Genomic DNA, 20,028 nt, shown 5'->3' on the forward strand with positions numbered 1-20,028 from the left:
GCACTAGCAGGCAAACTGTGGCATTATTACTTCATTCATGTGAAATTGTGAAGTAGGAAATGATTGTTCTCTCATTACTTATGACATAATGTAGTCTATGGCACAGTGTAACCATATGTGATACGCTGTAACTCGCTAGTACTAATCTCATTAGCACTCGCAACAGACAGCTAAAACTGTCTTTAGCCCGCTAGAGAAGAATAGAGACAGAATAGAGAGCGGGGCAAATGGAAATATTTGGTGGGAGATGGAAGGATACAAACAAAAAAGTAAGGTGGGGGATAAACAAAGGTATTAGTGAAGAAACAAAGGGAAGCACGTGTGAATGATAAGAGGGAAAAAAAGGGTGAAAGGAAAGGATTGACGTAAAAAAGTTAAAAGTGATGTACGGAAGGCAAAAGCCTGGAAAATAAAGCGTACATGGAAGTTGGATGGATAAAAGGGTCGGTGAAAAGATGAATGAATGAAAGGGTGACACAATGGAAGGAATTAAGGTTGATTGGTGAAAGAATTAATGGAAGGGTGAAAGAATGGTTAGATAGAGTGAAATAGACGAGTTGAAGGCTGGTTGGATGGAAGGGTGAAAGGATCTATGAGTGGATACAAGGATGGAAAGGTGCATGGAAGGATGGAAATTTGGTTGGCTTCAAAGAAAGAAAGTTGGAATGAAGGATAGTTGAGTGAGCAGATGGATTAAAGTATGGATGGGTGAAAGGATGGATTCATGATGGATGGAGAAGCAAAATATTGGATGGAAGACTAAATGGATGGATGTAAGAATGTCAATGGATGAGTGCATTATTAGTTGGATGGGAGGAAAGGTGAACAGATGGGTGAATGGATGGATTGCTATGCTGGGTAGATGCAAAGGGGTGAGTGGATGAATTGACTTGTGGGTGGGGCCAATGCAAAGGTGAAATAATTGAGGGATGGGGGTAGATAGAGAGAGGAAATGATGGCTAGATAGATAGCAGAGAAGTTTGAAAGGTGGATGTAAATTATGGGTGAACAGATTGATAAATAGGTGGATCAGTGGTTAAAAGGATGGATTGTTTAATCAAAAGGTGGGTGGTTGTAATGGAAGGTGGATAGATGGAATAATGGAAGGGTGAAAGTAACTCTTCTTGGAAGGTTTTTTTTTAAACATTTATTTATTGGCATTTTTCAAACAATTCTACAAACATTTCAAACAACAAGCCAGTTGCTAATCATTACATTATTGTCCATACATTGGCATACCATTTAAGTTACAGATATCATTACAAACGTGCGCGTCCGACTGTACAGATAAAAACAAATAGTAGTAGAAACTTTGAAGGTACTATGTACCGTCTACCAAAGGATAACAGTTTAGAGTCCACTGTATCTCTGCACCCAATCGGTGTAAATCTTACTGGTTCTTGCAGTGTAAAAAGAAAAACTGTGCCCAGCGTGCAGTATCCTTCCACCACAGTACTCCACCTTCCCCCTGGCCTACTTGTACTTGTCTACAAAGCTACAGATGCCTCTGGGGATCCTCCTCCCACCTCCTGTTGCACTCGGGTCCATATAAAAAAAAGGCTCCAATATCTGACTAGGCCTGGATGTCGACGGCATCAGTTCCGAAAAGGTGGTCAGTTGCGTATGGCCAAATGTTACGCCTTGTATCCAGTCTTTCATGGATGGAACCCCCTTCCTCCCCCAGTGCTTGGCCACCCGGCGCTTAGCAAACAGGAGAAGCATAGCATGAGGTTTCTGCGCTTTAACTGGCATGTCCTTTACATGTCCAAGTAAGCCCTGTAGGGGATTTGTGTCATCTATTGTACCTATTATATTATGGATCGTAGTAAATATGTCAGGCCAGAATGATAACAATTGTGGACCGCTCCATGCCATATGCAGACACGAGGCCGGGGCAAGGCCACATCTCCAGCAGCTGTCATTGTCTTTGAGTCCCATGCGGTGTAAGTGGGAGAGGGTCCTATAAAATCTGTGGAGGTACTTAAAGTGTATTAATCACAGCTTATAATTGGGAGATAAGGCCATAAGTTGGTTGCAACAGTAAGCCCATTACTCCTCTGAGATTGGGGTGTGCAGTTCCTCATTCCATGCCTGGAGTGCCCTTGGTTTAATCAAGGGGGCTGAGTTTTGCTTTTGGTTATAAATACTTGTGATTAGTCTGCGTGGCGAGTCTAACTTTAGCGCATTTGCCAATGCGGGCAAAATAGGCGGGGGTTCAGAAGGTGTCGTGCAGGGACCTGCACGTATCCCTGGGTTTAGGGCATGTTTACCTAAAAACGTCATCTCCTGCTGCGCCTCCCGCTCAAATTCTAGCAGTTTTTCTTTCAAAAGGGCCGGCGGCTTGTGATCTGCAGTAGTGTATTACTGTGTCCCCAGCTCTTTGATTTGTTTTTCTAGAGATGCTATTGTACCCCCTATGGCCTTCAATACTCCCGCTTGACGCGCCATGCAGTTTCCTCTAATAACTGTCTTAAAAGCCTCCCATAAAGAGGCCTAAGTTGTAACCGAGCAAATATTAAGTGTAAAATAGTCAGTGATGTCCCCTCTAATCTCTGCCTTAAAATCACGTCAAGTAGGGCATTCAACGGTGGCCGCCACATGAGCATACGTGGGATTGAGTTTGGCAGCGTTACGTGCAAGAGACTCGGTGCATGGTCCAACAAGGACCTAGGGAGATGAGAAGCCTCACAGATCCACCTGGCGACATCTTGGGACACCAGCCGGAAATCTAATCTGGACCACGCCCTGTGATGTTCAGAAATGCATGTCCCTTCCCTAACCAGTGGGTGGTTATGCCTCCAAATATCGATCAGGTCTCTGTCTGAGATAATAGCATTTAATGCCGCGCTAGCTGAGGGGTGCAGTGAACGAGATTGCCCCTTCCTGTCCAATGCGTCATCCAGTATTGCGTTAAAATCGCCTCCCTAAATGATAGTTTCGCAATTAGTCGCTTTCACCTTGGCCCATAGGTCTTGGAAAAAACTGAGGGAGTCGACATTGAGGTCGTATACTGCTGTTAGTACCACCTGGACCCTGCCCAGGACACCAAGTAGTATGATAAATCTACCTTCTGGGTCAATTTGTATGTCACTTTCCCTCCATTCCAGACGTTTTCTGACTAGTATGGCCACTCCCTTGAATAATTAGAATAGATGGCTGAATAAACGTGCCCCCATCTACTATGCTTGAGCCAGGGAGAGGGTGTAACATTCAGGTGTGTCTCTTGCAACACGCACACATCTATATGGTGCCTTATTAAGTATGAGTGGACTAACCTTGTCTTCCTGTAATCATTCAAGCAGCGGATGTTCCATGTTAAGAAATTTAGATTTGCCAGATGAGGGCCAATGATTTACGATGCAAAATTACAGTGTGAACACAGCACATTGCAGTAGACAATAATACACCATTGCTGTATTGAAGGCTGAATAGCAATACACTGGCTAAAAACATAATAACAACCCCTCCCCCCATCGCTCCACCCACTTCAACCCCCCAATCAGTTTGTGAAATCCCCACCCCCTTTCCAGAACATAATCAAGTATTCCCTGAAAAGTCGTAAAAAACTACTGCTGGGAGATCTCCCAGGGGGCATAGCAACACCTGCATACTCCCATGCCCTAAACAGGGCGGCCAAGAAACTGCTGAAAGCCATGCTTATCCCATGATATTATGAGCGACGCCAATGCACTGCACCAACAAGTCTAGAATCAGAGTGATCAAAAAACAACTTAGCCGCATAGAAAAAAACATAAAGAATCTTGTGGAGCCCAGCTCAGTGTAGGTTGAGCATAGTAGTTGGTATAGCAATATGATAAAATCCTTTAATAATTATCACTCAGTCTGTCCGCAGGTGAATCCACAGAGTTAGGGTCTTGTTTAGCCCTCTCCCCCCCCCCCCCCCTGTGCTTTGCAAACTTTAAGGCGGACTTTGCATATGTGAAAAAGTGAGCTGTGCCATCATATGTTACCTTGAGCTTCGCGGGGTACAGCAGAGTGTAGGGAATCTGTGCTTGAAGCAAAGGTTTTACAGGAAGAAATTCCCGTCTCGCCACCTGCACAGCTGGTGTAAAGTCTGGGTAAAAGGAGATGTTATTATGTGTGATGGCCCCTTTTTCGTGATCTAGACTTTTAATCAGGTCGCGGTCCTGTTAATTCAGGATTCTAGCTAGAATCGGCCTGGGTGTAGCTCCGACTGGTGGTTTAGGCCCCAGGGCACGGTGAGCTCTCCACCACAAACACAGCGGATAAATTGGGGTCATAGAGTTCATGGAGCAGTTTGGCAATATAGGTCTCCATCTAAGAGATGGCCGTTATCTCCGGTATCCCAGTTAATTGCAGGTTATTTCGACGGGACGAGCTTCCAAATCCTCTTTCTTTGCACGAATAATGCCCAACACTCTATCCATATGTAAAAACTGTTCCTTAGTTTCAACCTGAAACTCGTAGAAGTCGGAGGTGCGATTCTCAAGTACATTGAACTAGGTATCATGGGAGCTCACCTGCTTTTTGACAGCATCAAGTTGGGTAGTGAACGCATCCAGCTTAGTATTGATGTTCCAAAGGCTAATCTCCAGCATCAAGGAACATAGATCTTCCCCTCGGTCCTCCGTCTGTGACTCGGACGGTCTCTCCAAGCCAGCCTCCGGATCCGACTCCGTGAGCCTCATGATCCGCCTACCGTCGAAGTTCAACTTCGGTTGTTTGGCATCCTGCTTGCTCATGTCTTCCAGTCCAGGCGCCTCGATCCAGCCACGCAGAAGTTCCTTTCAGAAACCTGGTGCAATTGCACCAATCAGTCAGGCCCCAGTCTCAGCCCGATGCCTAAACTCCGAATCTCCACGTATCCAGTGAACAGTCGGGGAGCGTATATTGGATGTGGACTTCACAACACCCTTGTTAGTGCAAACGGCCCCACAATTGAGTTTCCCTTGAAAAGCTACACTAGCCTACTCAGTGCCTGTACCACTTTGTCCACAACTGGTGCCCACTCACCACTATTGCATCGCAATGGGCCCAAGCCACGCCACTAACTTTGCACTCCGGCCCCTGAGCACCAGGACTCTATTTGCCAGCTCCCAAGATGGCGGTGCGACCTTCTTCCCCACGGGCCTTCCTCCGCCCGCTCCGGACCTCCGACAGTCAGTAGGCCTCTGCAGGGGATACATACTTAGGATCAAAGCTGCCACATCCCAGCATCACTGTGGAGACTCGTGCTAATACTTCCTCGCTGCAGCGAGAAGAGGCGTGGGGTTGCAGGGCTGATGTCGCATTTCGCTGTTGCTGGACTCCGGGGCTAATATTTCAACCTGGTATGGGCTACGCCATCAGACAGGCCTTTCGGGCACCCGCGCATATGTGCCTGGGAGGAACGGGGCAACTCCAGTAGCCCCGCGCCGCCTAATCGACTTCAGGATCCGGTGCCCCCTTTGGCCGCAAGCGAAGCCTCAGCCCCGCGCCAGTCCGGGGATTTGCTCCGAACAGCTAGGCCGCAGTTCACTGGGGCTCGGCGCTTGCTGCCGGGACGTCTCATTGCCACATCGATCGGCTCTCTCGCTGCGGCGCCCCAGAGGCAGCGCCTAGAGGCTTGTTAAACACTGCAATGGCCCTCAATGTGTGCGGATAAATGCTGGATTAGGTCTCGCCGGCGGAGCTTGCTCACACAGTGGCCATCTTGCAGCTCGGCAAAACACGCCCCCCCCCCCCTTCTTGGAAGGGTTGAGTGTTCGTGTGGTGCAAATAGAGGAGTCATTACAAGTGGGTGATGTTTTAATGTTAGGACTCCTCTCTTGGTGTGTACACAAAATGGTCTCCACAGAACCCATGTTTTGAGATCTCGTCCTGAGGTGAGAAGGTTGTTGCTAAAATCTGAGACTAAGAGGAAATAAAATGGTTGCTCTTTCTCTGTGCAGGCTTGTGGCGTTGTCTGTACCTCTGGTATTCATGGATTTTGATGCCTTCGTGCGGGGAGATTAGCTCATTGTACATGAAGGCTGCCTGCAAGAGTCCTATTTTGTAGTCTGTCTTCCGCAGTGGCTGCTGATGTGAGGGCGGAGTGGCGGAACGGGTGGATGTAACGATGGAAGCCTACGACTGGAAAAAAATATATAAAAATAAGAACTTTCAGGGCGTGGCTTGCGCGCCGCTTCAGCATGGCGTGTTGCGCTTGAGCTCCGAGGCGAGTTTGTCCCGTCGAGCGATTTTCTCCGTCTCTTGCTGCCCTTCTTGACGGAAAAAGCAACCCTCATCAGCGGAACATGTGGTGAACTGATTGACGCTGTTTTCCTGAGGTTTTGGCCACCGGTTACATGATTTCTGCCTCACGCTTCACAGGCGCTCGCATTCCTCACGAGCGGCAGCCATCTTCCCGCTCATGTAGTTCCTGTCATTTTACTTCAGAGGCGCCGCCGCGGATATAACGTTGCTGTGTTGCTGGTCCGCCTAATGCATTTTCTTCACGGCGCCCACTACTGGTAACATTTTTGCCTTCTTTATGTTACTCTCTTGCTGCTTGGTTGGGCTTTAAGCTGTTATCACGCTATTTTCTCTCAGTCCGCCTCTTCCACAGAGGTGTCGACATTTTTGCTACCAACTCATTACGGTGCTCCCCTGCTCTGCTCACACTGTCACCGCTAGAATACCATAGCGCATTTTGAGCTTGTTCTCCTATTTTTTTACTATTTGTGAGTCACTCTGCGCACGTTTTGTGCTTTCATTCTTCCTCAAGTGGTATTTTTTATAGTCTACTTCAACATTGTCAATATGAATCGGTCTTCGACCAACAAAGACTCTAAGGATGTGGGTACGTCGTTGAAAAGGCTTAAGTCACTCTCTCCGATGCCTGAGGCTCCTCAGTCGGACACTGCTTCCACATTGGACACAATATTAACGCGCCTTAATGAAGTACATGATATTGCGCAGTCAACAAAAACTAACACTGACTTGCTACAAGTGGAAGTGTCTGCTATCAGAAATGACTTTAAGGCTCTTTCTCTTCGTGTATCAGCGACTGAATCACGAATCAGCTCTGCAGAGGATGGAATGCAGAAACAATCCAGATCCCTCAACCACTTGGAACGTTCAATGGCGGCATTGCGCAGAGATCTCACTGAGCAGGAGGACCGTAACCGTAGATCTAATCTACGCATTTTTGGTCTACCGGAAGATTCGGAGAAATCATCTTCCTCTATGATAGACTTTTTATCTCATTGGATTCCGGATACCCTTCAAATATCATTCCATAGAGATTTTGAAATAGAAAGAGCACACCGTGTTCCAACGTTTCGACCTAAAGCAGCAACCCAACCAAGAGCAGTCATTTTTAAGCCTTTGAGACATCAACACACTGAGATGATTCTCTCTCATATGCGGAAAGTTAAGCAACTCAGTTGGGATGGTCATCGCATTTCCATTTCCCAGGACTTTGCCAGAGACACAGTCATAAGAAGGAAGGGCTTCCTGAACCTTCGAAAACGTCTCACGGAAATGGGCATTCCTTTTTCGTTTTCTGGCCCCTCCAAGTTTCGCATCACACATAAGGGTCGTTCCAGAGTCTTCGATGAACCGGCGGATTTGGCGACATTCCTGGACAACCAGCTGGAGATAGAGATGGAAATCCAAAGAGCAACTTCAGAGACTCCTGGGGCCTCAGGAACTTGAACTGTTTCTTTTCTATCTCTGGATGTACTTTTCATGGCTAGATGCCTCTTCTCTTACTCCAGCTAACTTACATGTCTGTTTATTCTCCTGACACTTTTCGTCCTACTGTTTCCTTTCTTTCGTTCATACAATTCTCGACGTTCTCATCCTTCCTTATTTTCCACAACCTACATGTTCTTGCTGTTTATCCTGTGACAGCTCTTTTCTCTTATCCTTCCATTCTTTTCTCTTCTTACTTCCTACCTGTCGTCCTTTTTTCAATTCCTCCTGATTATCTCTTCAACATTGTCACTCCTCTTTTATTCTGAGTCTTTTCCCCTCTCTTTTTTCATCCAAGTTCCCTTACCTCTCTATTCTCTTCCTTTCAGATTTAGTTTCATATTCCTCTCTTTTACTGTCATAATTTGGTCTTCATTTATGATGTTACTATTTTGAATATGCGTTTTACCTGCATTATATGTACCTACTGATTAAGACTTCTCCTATATGATTAGCGTATTAGTACTCCTTTCACTACAATTTTACTCACATATTTTTTCCGAGAGGATGCTCTTATATTATGGTTGATGCTCAATTCTCTTCTTTATTTCCTCTCCTGTTTACTGTACTTGTTCTCTTCCATCTATTCTCTCCCTCTTTTTATCCACAATACTCTTTTTCCACTCTCTCACGCATCTCTTTTTTTTACTTAATTCACTTCATAGTGTATTCATATGCAGGTGTATGTTATTCTTTAACGATGTTGTAACTGTTTATAATACGTATTCTATTCACTTAATAATATATGCTGGTTAGTGTTTTCATACGTAACTAAATTGTTACTATAGATATAACTATCGCCAAGATATTGTTACTCCATTAGATGTTGAAGTACTCTATTCTTTTTCACTTTAGTACTTGCACTATAACCCTGTTTTTTCCGGTGTTATTGGTTCCTTGCTTTTCTTATTATCAATAGCTGTTTTTTAGAATTGGGCTACTCCTTTTTACCCACTTATGCTCCTAGTACGGGCTCCTTACTCGCTTCTTCCACGTTCTCCCTTGCATGATATGGGTCTCTTTTAGACCTCCCCTCCTGCCTCCTCTCTGCCTCCTTTCTATTCTATTTTCTTCTCTTCTTTTTCTTTCTTTCTTCTGGTTCTCCCACATGGCTGCTCCCACAGTATTTCGTTTGATTAACAGTTGGTCCCTTATATTTTTCATGTTCGTTCTTTCTCTGTTATCATTGTTGACTTCTTATGATCCCTCCTTTGTTACATGCCAGGTCTAAATGTGTTATCCCTTAATGTTAAGGGTTTGAATCACCCGGTGAAACGGTCTAAAATCTTGGATTACTGTAAGTCCCTCTCTGCAGATTTAGTTCTTTTTCAAGAATCCAAGATCTCTAGCAGAGAAGCGCTGTTTTTGAAGAAGGATTGGGTATCGGATGTTTCATGTTCCGATGCCTCTGGCAAACGAAATGGTGTTGTTACGTTAATTTCAAGGAATTCTGGGCTATCAATTCTCTCTTCTGACCATGATTCTGAGGGGCGTTGGCTCTTATCTAAACTATCGGATGGACAACATGATTTGTATGTTATGAATATTTACGCCCCGAATATTGATGATCCAGCGTTTTGGAAATCCATTACAAAAATTTTGCATAATACCCCACATGCTGGCAATCTCATTGTTGGTGGCGATTTTAATTTACCAATGGATCCTCTTTTAGACAGGAATTCTGCATTTCAGTTTCGTCCTCCAAAAGCACACAAACAAATGCTTAACATGTGTTCCATTTCTCATCTTCAAGATATCTGGCGTCTTCATAATCCCACTGGTAGTGATTTCTCTTTCTTCTCCTCGCCGCACTCCTCCTTTTCTCGTATTGATTATCTCCTAGTTCATTCTTCTCTTGTCTCCTCTTCTTCTTCTCCGCTTATACACCCCATTGTCATCTCTGATCATGCCGCGGTCACCTTTACGCTGTCTTCCTTTGCTCCTAAACCACGTGGTCGTTCTTGGAGATTAAACACTGAAGTCTTACATGACCCCTCTCAAGTGGCGGAATTTTCTACAGATATTGATACTTTTTTCTGTGAAAACGAGAATTCTGTTTCTTCTCCAGTAATTCTCTGGGACTCGTTTAAATGCACTTTTCGGGGCCAAGTCATTAAATGTATGTCCAAACGTAATTCTGCTATTAAGAAAGAACTTACTGACTTATCATCTGAAATCAAAACTCTAGAAGCTTCCTTTCGACACACCAAAGATCCCACTAGTCTACAACAAATAAAGCTTCTAAAATACAAATATAATACGATTGTTACAAAACGAGCTCATATTGGTGTCCAAGCACAAAAGTCCAAAAAGTTACTTTTGAAGAATCGGGCTGGGAAACTTTTGGCTGCTACCTTAAAATTCCAAGATTTCTCTTTTAAGTCCTCACAAATTTCTTCTATTACAGATCACAGTGGATCTAAAAAGTTTCAAACGGAGGAAATTCTGGAAGTTTTTCGCGATTTTTATAACAAATTATATACCCCCTCTAACCAATCCTCTTTTGACAAGTGTCAAGATTTTTTGAAATCGGTTCCGATTCAGTCAGTCTCTGAAGATGATCGTTCCATCCTGAACGAACCTATTTCTCCCGAGGAAATTGTTGCTGCGATCAAGGCCACCCGTTCTGGGAAAGCCCCTGGTCCGGATGGATACCCAATATTATTTTATAAAACCTTTCTTCCGTTGCTTGTTCCTAAGTTACACTCTGTTTTTAATTCTTTTGTTCAGGATGGTTCTGTTTCTGGTACGGCGGCTGAAGCCACCATAGTCGTGATTCCGAAGGAAGGAAAGGACCACTCGGATCCTAAAAACTTCCGGCCTATTTCGCTCCTAAATATGGAAGCAAAGATTTTTGCTAAAATCCTGGCTAAGCGCTTAGAATCCTTTATTCCCCACCTGGTTCATCCCTCCCAAACTGGCTTTGTTAAGGGTCGTCTGGCAAGGGACGATATCCGCACTTTCTGTCATATTATCGGTGCTGCCAAACGTTCCCAACTCCCGGCCGCGGCCTTGGCCCTTGATGCAGAAAAGGCCTTTGATAAGGTTTCTTGGCCGTTCCTCCGAGCTGTCCTATGTGCTCATAACCTTGGAGATTCCTTCATTAATATGGTAATGTCTTTATATTCCCAACCTAAAGCTAACATTAGAGTTAATGGTGCCACGTCTTCATTTTTTAATCTTTGCCAGGGCACTAGACAAGGTTGTCCCCTTTCCCCACTCTTATTTTTATTATCTATTGATCCTCTTCTTCGTTTGATTGATTTACATCCTAATATTAAAGGTTTTTCTTTTGGTTCTCACTGTCTTAAAACTGCCGCATACGCTGACTATGTTCTTATTTTTTGAGATGATATCGCCTTGGCCATCCCTGCTATTTCTGACACCATATCCCTGTTTTCAACGGTATCGGGATATACTCTAAATAAAGATAAGACAGAGATGTTCCCTTTAAATGCCTATTGCTTTCCTGCTCATATGGGTTCGGCTGGTTTTAAGTGGCAATCTACTCATCTCAAGTATCTGGGAATTTATTTCTGTTCTACTCTGCATTCCACCGTTGCTTATAATGAGTCTCAGACTATTACCAAAGTACGTCGTCTTCTAGATACGTGGTCTCCAAAACATATCTCATGGTGGGGTCGTTTACAAACCCTTAAAATGATGATCACGCCGATTATTAATTTTGTTTCCTCCATGCTTCCGCTTAAATTATCTGATTCCTTTTTTCGAGAAATTGATGCTCTCACCTCTAAATTTTTATGGAATGGCAAACAAGCTAGATTAGCATATAAGTATTTACGTCGACCTTGCGATATGGGTGGATGTAACTTTCCGGACTGGGAGAAGTACCAGACTGCTTTCTTGGCTTCTCAAGGTGCTTTTTGGTTTTCTCCTCCAACTCGTCATGTCCCCTCCTGGATACTCATAGAACAGGAACTAGCATCACCTTTGCCACTCGCCTCTTTTTGTACTACATCCACTTTGCATATTCTGTTTTCCCGCTCTATCATTATTGATACGATTACTGCAATTAAAAAATTAGATAGGAAAATGGCAATTCCCTTGCATAAAACAAGGTGGTCTTCTATTTGGAGAAATTCCAAGATCAAGATTACTATTTCTCCCACCCTCATGTCCTACTGGGCTGCAAAAGGAATCTCTCTTGTCCAACATTTATATAGTGATTCTGGTGACCCTTTCCCTTTTTCTACCTTAGCACATAAACATTCTTTAACAAATCTTGACTTCTATACCTTTCTGAAAATCAAGGTTGCTGTTTCTAAAACTCGTCTTCACCCCTCCTCCTCCACCATTTCGCTGTTCCACATTTGGCTCAAAGCTGGTCATGTTGCTTCCAAAATTTATAAGTTTTTGTCTTCCACTTCGCTTCCTGATCAGACGGTGGCACAACAAAAATGGTCGCGCCATTTTGACCACAACATTACAGATCATATCTCATCCGAAGCTTGGCAATCCATTGGTAAATTAGCTCTCCGTAATAAAATAGCTCCTTCCCTAATGCAATCTAAATTTTTCTCGATCAATCTTCTACATTGGACGCCGGCGCGTCTTCATTCGCTCAACCTTAAAGACGACGACCTTTGCTGGAGTTGCGGCTTGGGGACAGGTGATTTTCCACATATGTTTTATCATTGTTCCCTGCTTAAACCTTTTTGGGACCTTATTCAGCAACATTTATCCCTTATTTTTAATATTGAACTCCAGCTTTCCTTTCCTATAGTCCTACTCGGCCCCTTGGCTGCTCCTACTCCTCTTCCTTTGGAGCCGATAGAACTACAACTGCTAGATCTTCTCTTAACTGTAGCGGTTAAAATCATTCTTATGGAATGGAAATCCTTTTCGTCTGTCTCTTACCATACGTGGTGGGCATGGGTATCCTTCCTACGCAGTGCCCACACCTCAGTAGATCTAGCACACCTGTCGCCTTCCATCTCTAAAGGGGTTTGGAAAGCCTTGGATGACTATATGGAACTCTCCTCGAATTTCCTACCTCAATTTCCTGTTGATTCGCCTGTCTAATTGTTGCTTGTTCTGTGTAGTGCATTGGGTCGTTCATGTGGGAATCCTTCTTTTGTCTCTTCTTTCAGCTTTCCTGTCCTCTCATCCCGTTCTCTCTTCCTGCTGCGTTCTCTTCATTCTTTTCTTTTTTCTTTCTTTTCTTCTACCTCTTCCCTTATCCCCTTCCTCAATTTAGAGAGTGATTCACTTTGTTTTTCGATTACTGACAGTCGATATTGGTTCATATTCCCAACTTAATTTTATTTACATTCATTTTATTTATTTCTTAAGTGATGTATATGCTTCTCCTTTTCACTTATGTCAGAATGTATCACCTCTATTGTACTTGATTTTTATTACTTGGAACATTCTTTCTCAATAAAATCTTATTGAAATCAAAAAATAAGAACTTTCCTTCAACCAGCTGCATCACGCTCTTCTGCTTCTCTGCAGACAGGGTCCCAAAATCCCCTGTGGTCAATCCTGATGCTGCTTTCATGCAGCATCAGGATTGGCCGGAGCGCCTTTGATTTGCGCTCCCAGTGAGACTAGGAGTCTGTGTGTGCTGTTTCCAGACCAGCAACACAGCTTGGGTTGGAGACTTCTTCAGTGCGCATGTCGATTTGACCGTCCTGAGACGGCCAGCCAAACCGGCATGCGCACTGAAGGCAGTGCATACCATTCCCCCTCAGTACCTGTCAACTCCCTAGCCCCGCCCCCAAGACCTGGCACACTTAGTTAAAAGAAAAAGAAAACAATAATAAAACTGGTTTAGAACCCATTTTATTATCATTTTATTTTTCAAGTTATTTAGGGTGATGGCAGGGGGTTGACCCTCCTCCGCCAAGGCGGAAGAGCCGCTGCTGGTCTTCAGATGGTGGAAGGTGAACCAAGCACCTTTTCTAGGTTGAGAACAATGGCAATGAATAGCTGAATTTAAAGATTCCTTGCTCCAAACAGATAGATGTAACCAAGAGCCAGCATCCTTTAGTGCACACAGGAGGCCCTCAGCGACTGTTCTTCTCACGGTGGCAAAACAGTTTTTAAATGGTGATTTGGCACTAGCCAAACACAGTGGTTGACTCCTTTCATTAAAACATGTCGACGTAGCGAAAATGTAATGTTTACTATAGCTCAAGGCCAAACCGTGTCAGCTTTTCTCCAAAATTAGCATAAAGATGCACGGAAAACTGCTGTAAAGTGTGTGTCTCATTTTAAGGACTTGGAAGAAAGCACAGATGTCTGCTAGAGTTCTGGTTACTAATGCTTCCAAATAAACATAGCACTGGCTCCTCCCAGAGAAATATTTTTCTTTCACCTCTTGCTACTGCCTGTTTGTTGTGCCATTCCGCCTCTTATGCAGCGCTTGCATTGCAGGGAATGGGGGATTGTTTTACATCTCAAACGTACATAGAAATATCACAAATTAAATTCTTTATCGCCAAGATGCATTGTGTACAGAAAGAGATTTATTTTGTTTTTTCACTCCAGCATGGTTGCTAATGGTTTAGTTAGCACTCAAAATGCAAGCCAGGCCTATTGGCTTTGCCAGTGCTTCAATGTACAATCATGAACCTCACATTTCCTCCAAATCTGATATTTCTACAAACCATTGTGAATTCGTATTTTCTTGAACAGGTCGGTGATGAGTCTGCAGTTTGCCCCGCAGTCGATGGGAGGGCAGTAATCACAGCTTTGTGTAGCGGCTGTCATCCATTGCTTCAGTATTTGCTGCAGTTTTAACTGGGGTTTGAGTTTTTAATTTATATGATTGAAATCAGTGCTTAATTTGAGCCGGTGGTTTCTGGTGCCCAGCACTGGCACTTAAGTCCTTCGATCAGGGCCGAACTGGGAACCAAAACCGGCCCTGGCAAAGTGCTTGGCCGGCGGAGATGCCGCCGAGCGCTTTGCTAGGGTCGGTTTTCGGCCGATTCTGTTGCAGGGCCGATTTTGCAGCTATGCTGCAAAAACGGCCCTGTAACAAAATCGGCCCCCAGGGGCTCAAATCCGGCCCCCACCCTTGCGGCGCACCGGGGGATTGCCCGGTGCCCGCTATGGCCAGTCCGGGCCTGCCTTCGATGCTCATGCCGAGCTCGTCATAACAGCTGCGCTCCGCCCATGCTCGTCATGAGCACAGCTCCACTGTGAGTCATGACGAGCTTGGCTCGTCACGAGCACCGCGGTGCCGCGGACCCGCCCCCCGCACCCTGGGGGAATTACCCCCGCAGCGAAGGGGTTAATCACCAACACCGTCACTTTTCATGAGCACCAGTTAAGAACACATTAATTTACGGAGATTAATTGATTTGCCCAGAATCACAGAATGTTGAGCCGACGGCCAGACTCGAACCTGGTTCCCCAATTCTGAAGTTGGCAGCTCTGGCCATTACACCTCATCCTCACCCCATTTTCATGGTTAGTAGTTGGTTCTCTTTTAGGCGGCGCTAACAGGAGAAATAAGCTAGTGCAAGCTGCCTCTGGACGAGAGCCGGGCACTTATTTTTTCACAAATTAACCACTGATACAGATGAACCTATATAGAAAAAAAACAGTCTGTAATGTGTATTTCTAGAGGCAAAAAAGAGAATCCTGTAAATACTCAGCATCCTGCTTTCATTAAAGAAAGATAGGGGTTGATTAATGTCAAGATGGCAGATTGATGAGGACACAACTGCTGGACAGAATTACTATTGTGTATCCGTACTGGCAAATTCTTACGTGGTTACTTGCATAAGAGATCAGTTTCATAGTTACTCTCACAATAGTGATAATGCATGATTACCGGCGCAGTCGAGCTGAGAACATTTTTATTGATGCAGTTACATAATCAGCGAGTAACTTTGTGAAGAGATGGGATGTCATACTTGCACAGTAGCTGACGGGGCACGATTACAGGTTCTATAACTGGTTTAACATGAGTGGCACAATAATGGTGTGGTGGTGAGAACTGGACTTTGTAGGCCTCTCCTTCTTCCTTCTAAAATTCTAGAAACTTTACAAAACAAAGTACATGTGTGATAATATTGAAATATGAGGACTCCGGACCACCTTATTTCAAGTTTCAAACCATCTAAGGTCCTCAGAAGGTGTACACTTCATTAGATCCTTGGTCCTGTGCCTACTCCTTGGTGGATGTGTGTTTTCTAGTGCTTCTCTGGGCGTGCGCAATTCACTCCACCCAGTTGGATTTACGCCCTAGGTCTCCCACAGACTTGATGCTGCTAAAAGACCTTCTTTTTCTATACCATTACTATTTGGGAATAATTTCTAAATCAAACACTATTTAAAGATCTTATTGTGCTGATTGAAGGCTTTCTAGTTTGGTGGATGCGTGACAGCCACCAAACATTGGTAGATGTGCTGTCTGCCTTATTTTAGATTCTATATCCAGGCATTCATTTGAAATAGGGCCACAATGATTTTTGGCAGGTAGCCTGCATCCTCCAAATTCTAAATAACCCCATAAATTTGCACGAGGTGGGTTATAGTCTGCTTTGGTGGGTGCACAAATACATACAAAAGAAATGATAAAGATGATTTAAAAACAATAAATGTGTGAACACCGCTGGAAAATATTTAAAGATTACATGCCATAATTCAAGAGCCCTGGAGGTAACAAACTGTTCATTCTTTACATAGGTTGTTTGGTTTGAAGAACATCATTCTGCACTCAAACTGCACCAGCCAAGAAGACCTGGTCCTCAACGTTGACCACGACTGGCCGGTCTACGTGAATCCTGGTATTCTATTGCTGCTTTATTTCTCTGTGGCCTCTTTAGTGAAGCTCAAGAGACGGGAGCCTGATGCTCAGGTAAAGGTATGTCTGGATGACCATCAGGCTGGACCATCGGGCCCTTCCTATAACCCCGTCATTTCATAGACGTCAATATTTTAATTTCTTTGCTGCTCTAAAATTTGTGCCAACTCTTTTCACTGTGTTGTTTCTCACGCTTCTGAAATTAGGATTTTAGCTTCACGTGTTGAATGTTACCCACAACCTTTTCTTGTATTTCATAGAAATGTCTGGCTTGGTGTGCAAAGCTTTGACATTTTCATTCTGCACTTTCTTTGTCTTAAATGTACTTTTACCAATGTAAACATGCAGATGCTGCTCACAAGCTAATAAGGTAACTGTGAGACCAGAACCTCTATTGACAAGGAACAAAATCTGAAAATGAATTACACATTTGAATAGCAAGGCTCTAGTCTGTTGGTACTGGGTGAAATCATTTGTTTCACCTTCTGAAGATTCAACCCAATAGCAATAGATTAATAGCTTTCTCTGCCTCCCTGCATCTAAAATGCAAGACGATAAAGTCAAGAGTTAAAGAGCCAAGATTGTATATGGTACATACTGAGCCAAGATCAGAAATGTCAAACCCAGGCCAGGATGGGCTCAAAAAGCAAGTGCTAGTCTCCAGGACATCCTTTGCGCAGTAAGAGAGTGATGTCAGGCCCCATTTTGACTACTGCCCTGGGGATTCTGATACAAAATATGGAGGATGGCTTGTGGATGAATACAGAACTTCTACTAAGAGAGCATGCAGAAAGGAGAGTGTCTATTAAATGCCATCTTTGAAGACAACAGGTGTGGTCATCAGCACTTTGACATCACTGCTGCTGAGTGATGTGAGAAGGTATGCACATGATTGACTTGATTATGGAATGCTGATCATTCATCAGCAGAGCAACTACGGATTCCTAGCAAGTCCTAAGAAGTGTTGCAAGAGAAGGCACAATTTGTTCCCCCCGAAGAATCAGGTTATGGCAAGTAGACCTTCTAAGATGAAGTGGCAGAGCAAGGTAGAGACAATGTTGATCTGGAATATTGTTTCTATGAAATATAAATCTAGGAGCAATGCTAAAGAATTTCTAGAAAACAGGACGTTGGAGAATGGGTTCTCTTAGTAGTCTGTCTGTGACGTATACATCTTGGTCTCTATCCAACTCACCGGACATTCTTGCTAGGGCCAATATAGAATAAGTCTAGCTATGAAATCTATGTCTTGGTCTCCCACTGCGATGGAGTTGGAGCTTAATAAAGAGGCCCCATGAGCATTTTTGGGGGGACCCCTCTGATTTTAATCACCCACTGCATAACTGTTCACCCTAAGCGATGCCCTCTCAAGATAATGTCAGTTTTAGTTAAAGCATTATTGCGTTTTGGAAACACTGACTGGATACCTGGAAATAACTCCTGGCTAGTTCCTCCTGGAGGGAGAGGTCCACTGAACTGGAGGAGCTGTAGGCATGTACATTACACCCCTGAGTCGGGTAACTGCAAGGAGCTTGAGAGGCGAGCCCCTATGAAAAATTTAACAATATAAGGCATGTCCGACTCTGCTAAGGTAAATGTATAGAAGAGGGGTTGCAGTGAGTGTGCCATTTAAACAGTCTGGTTACGGAATGTACTTCCAATTGCACTAAGGTCAAGGCTACTTAAAACAATGACACTGGTGTCCCCTGAATTATCTTGCTTTGAAATATACATCCTGGATCTCCATTGTGTTGGAATAAAAGGTACAAAGAAAGAGGAGTTCCGATGATTCCCCTTTCCCCTCAGAGGAGCGGGTGCAAAGTTTGCCCTCATACACCCCATATTGGCCTCCATTCATGAATATTTTTTCTATATCGATAATATGTCATTAAAGACGCTTGCATCGGTAGTCAAGGAACCGGGAGTGAAGGACATACCGAGTGTTCAATGTTGTCCGCCATTACTGCCCAGATTAAATCCCATTGCTCTTGTTCCATGAATTCTGCCAATATTTGCCCTGTTGTGTCTTGTAAGTGTCAGTACAGCAGTTTGTGTTTATGTCCTCACCTAGTATTGTGTGGATTATCTTGAGGACCTCATGGAGGAGGAGTGGTGCATTCATCTTGGTGCTATTGTGGCTGCTTATTTTATTTAACTTTTACCTCTCATATCATAAGGGTTTGGTATCTTCACTTTGGTAAAATTAATAAAATAACTTAGCAAAAAGAACTTATTTTTGTGTTGATACCTTGAGTTGTGTGCAATGTGATCAAATAGATTGTTTCACTTTCTATATGTGGCTATTGGTATGTGTATAATATCTTAGGCTGGCTCTGTTTGTATCGCAATTTAAAAGGGAAATGCTGTGAAGCGGAGACTGGCAGGGGACAAGGTGGAGCTCACTGATCCGGAGGGCTGGGCCAAGACCAGGGACAGCCTGGCAGAGGAGTGCAAGGTGAGCACAGGGTGGTGCGGAGAGCAATAATCCTCCATCGGGTCTGTATTAGATCCAGGTCTTAAGTAATTACATTTTTGACTGAAGTCTTTTCTGACATCAGCAGGCAAAGCCACTGATCCTACCACAAAAGGTTAATATAGTAGCAAAATAATAATTTCCCCGGGTGTTAGCCTTCCCATCAAGGCACATGGTTGATGACAGACAGACAGACAGAGAGAGCGAGAGACACACACATGCACAGCCCAACACACACCACAACACACACACTCAAACCCCACTGCCCTAAGGACAAGGTTTACTAAGCCTATTCCTGGCAAGCTAATGACCCTTAATGTATTTTCTACTTCCCTACCAAAGCCAAAAACATTGCCCTCGCACACACAGCTTTTCAAAAACTCCAAGACACAGTGATTACTAAATTTAATTTACACACAGTTGGGAGAGGACAGTATGAAAGTTCTGGAGACACAGTAATTAAGATTACCCTATGTGACTCCAAGTCATCAGAAACCCTAAGCATGCTTGAGCATTCATTTAAACCCCCAAATTATTACAAAAATCCTGTTACACCTCGAACGAAGAAGCTGGAGAGAAACTCTAGATTACCACTAGGAAGAACAAAACAACGTGTATTACGGTGCCCCCCCCCCCCCCCGACGAAGTGGAGTCATCTTGTAACCTTGATCAAATTATAGCCTTGTACTAGATAAAGCAGTCACTGCCTGGCTTGATATCCTGCTGCATATGAGGCTATTTCAGGGACCCCCTCTTTCCACACCTTACACGACCGCATGGAGCACATGAACCAGCTGTCCCCTAGCTGGAGGAAAGCTAAGACGACTAAATATATATAGTTTTCCCTGAGTTCTAGCTTCTCTTTCCCTTTGTGCATTGGGTTCTGGGTGATCATTGTCTTGAAAGTCACCTGCAAAGGACATGGGCAGATGTTCACCTGTCTCACAAGTCTGTACCACAACCCTTGGTACCTCCTTCCGTGCGACATGGGCGCTCTCTACCTGAGAACAACAGTATTTAGTGTACATTGACAGGGGCCTGCTAAAGATACAGCTCCAAATGCATTCCATGCAGACAG

The 20,028-nt window shown here is 44.1% G+C and overlaps 1 protein-coding gene across 2 annotated transcripts in view; it reads left to right on the forward strand.

Annotated features, from left to right (window-relative positions):
* PIEZO1 (piezo type mechanosensitive ion channel component 1 (Er blood group)) overlaps positions 1-20,028 on the forward strand; it is a 901,942-nt gene that overhangs the window by 570,463 nt on the left and 311,451 nt on the right. For both annotated transcript variants that reach the window (XM_086945809.1, XM_086945810.1), the window contains exons 8-9: positions 16,360-16,537; positions 18,834-18,932. In XM_086945809.1, coding sequence (XP_086801935.1) covers positions 16,360-16,537; positions 18,834-18,932 — 277 coding nt within the window. The remainder of the gene's footprint in view (positions 1-16,359; positions 16,538-18,833; positions 18,933-20,028) is intronic.

The sequence above is a fragment of the Lissotriton vulgaris genome, chromosome 12 (genome assembly GCF_964263255.1).
Source record: "Lissotriton vulgaris chromosome 12, aLisVul1.2, whole genome shotgun sequence".
Classification (NCBI taxonomy): Eukaryota; Metazoa; Chordata; class Amphibia; order Caudata; family Salamandridae; genus Lissotriton; species Lissotriton vulgaris.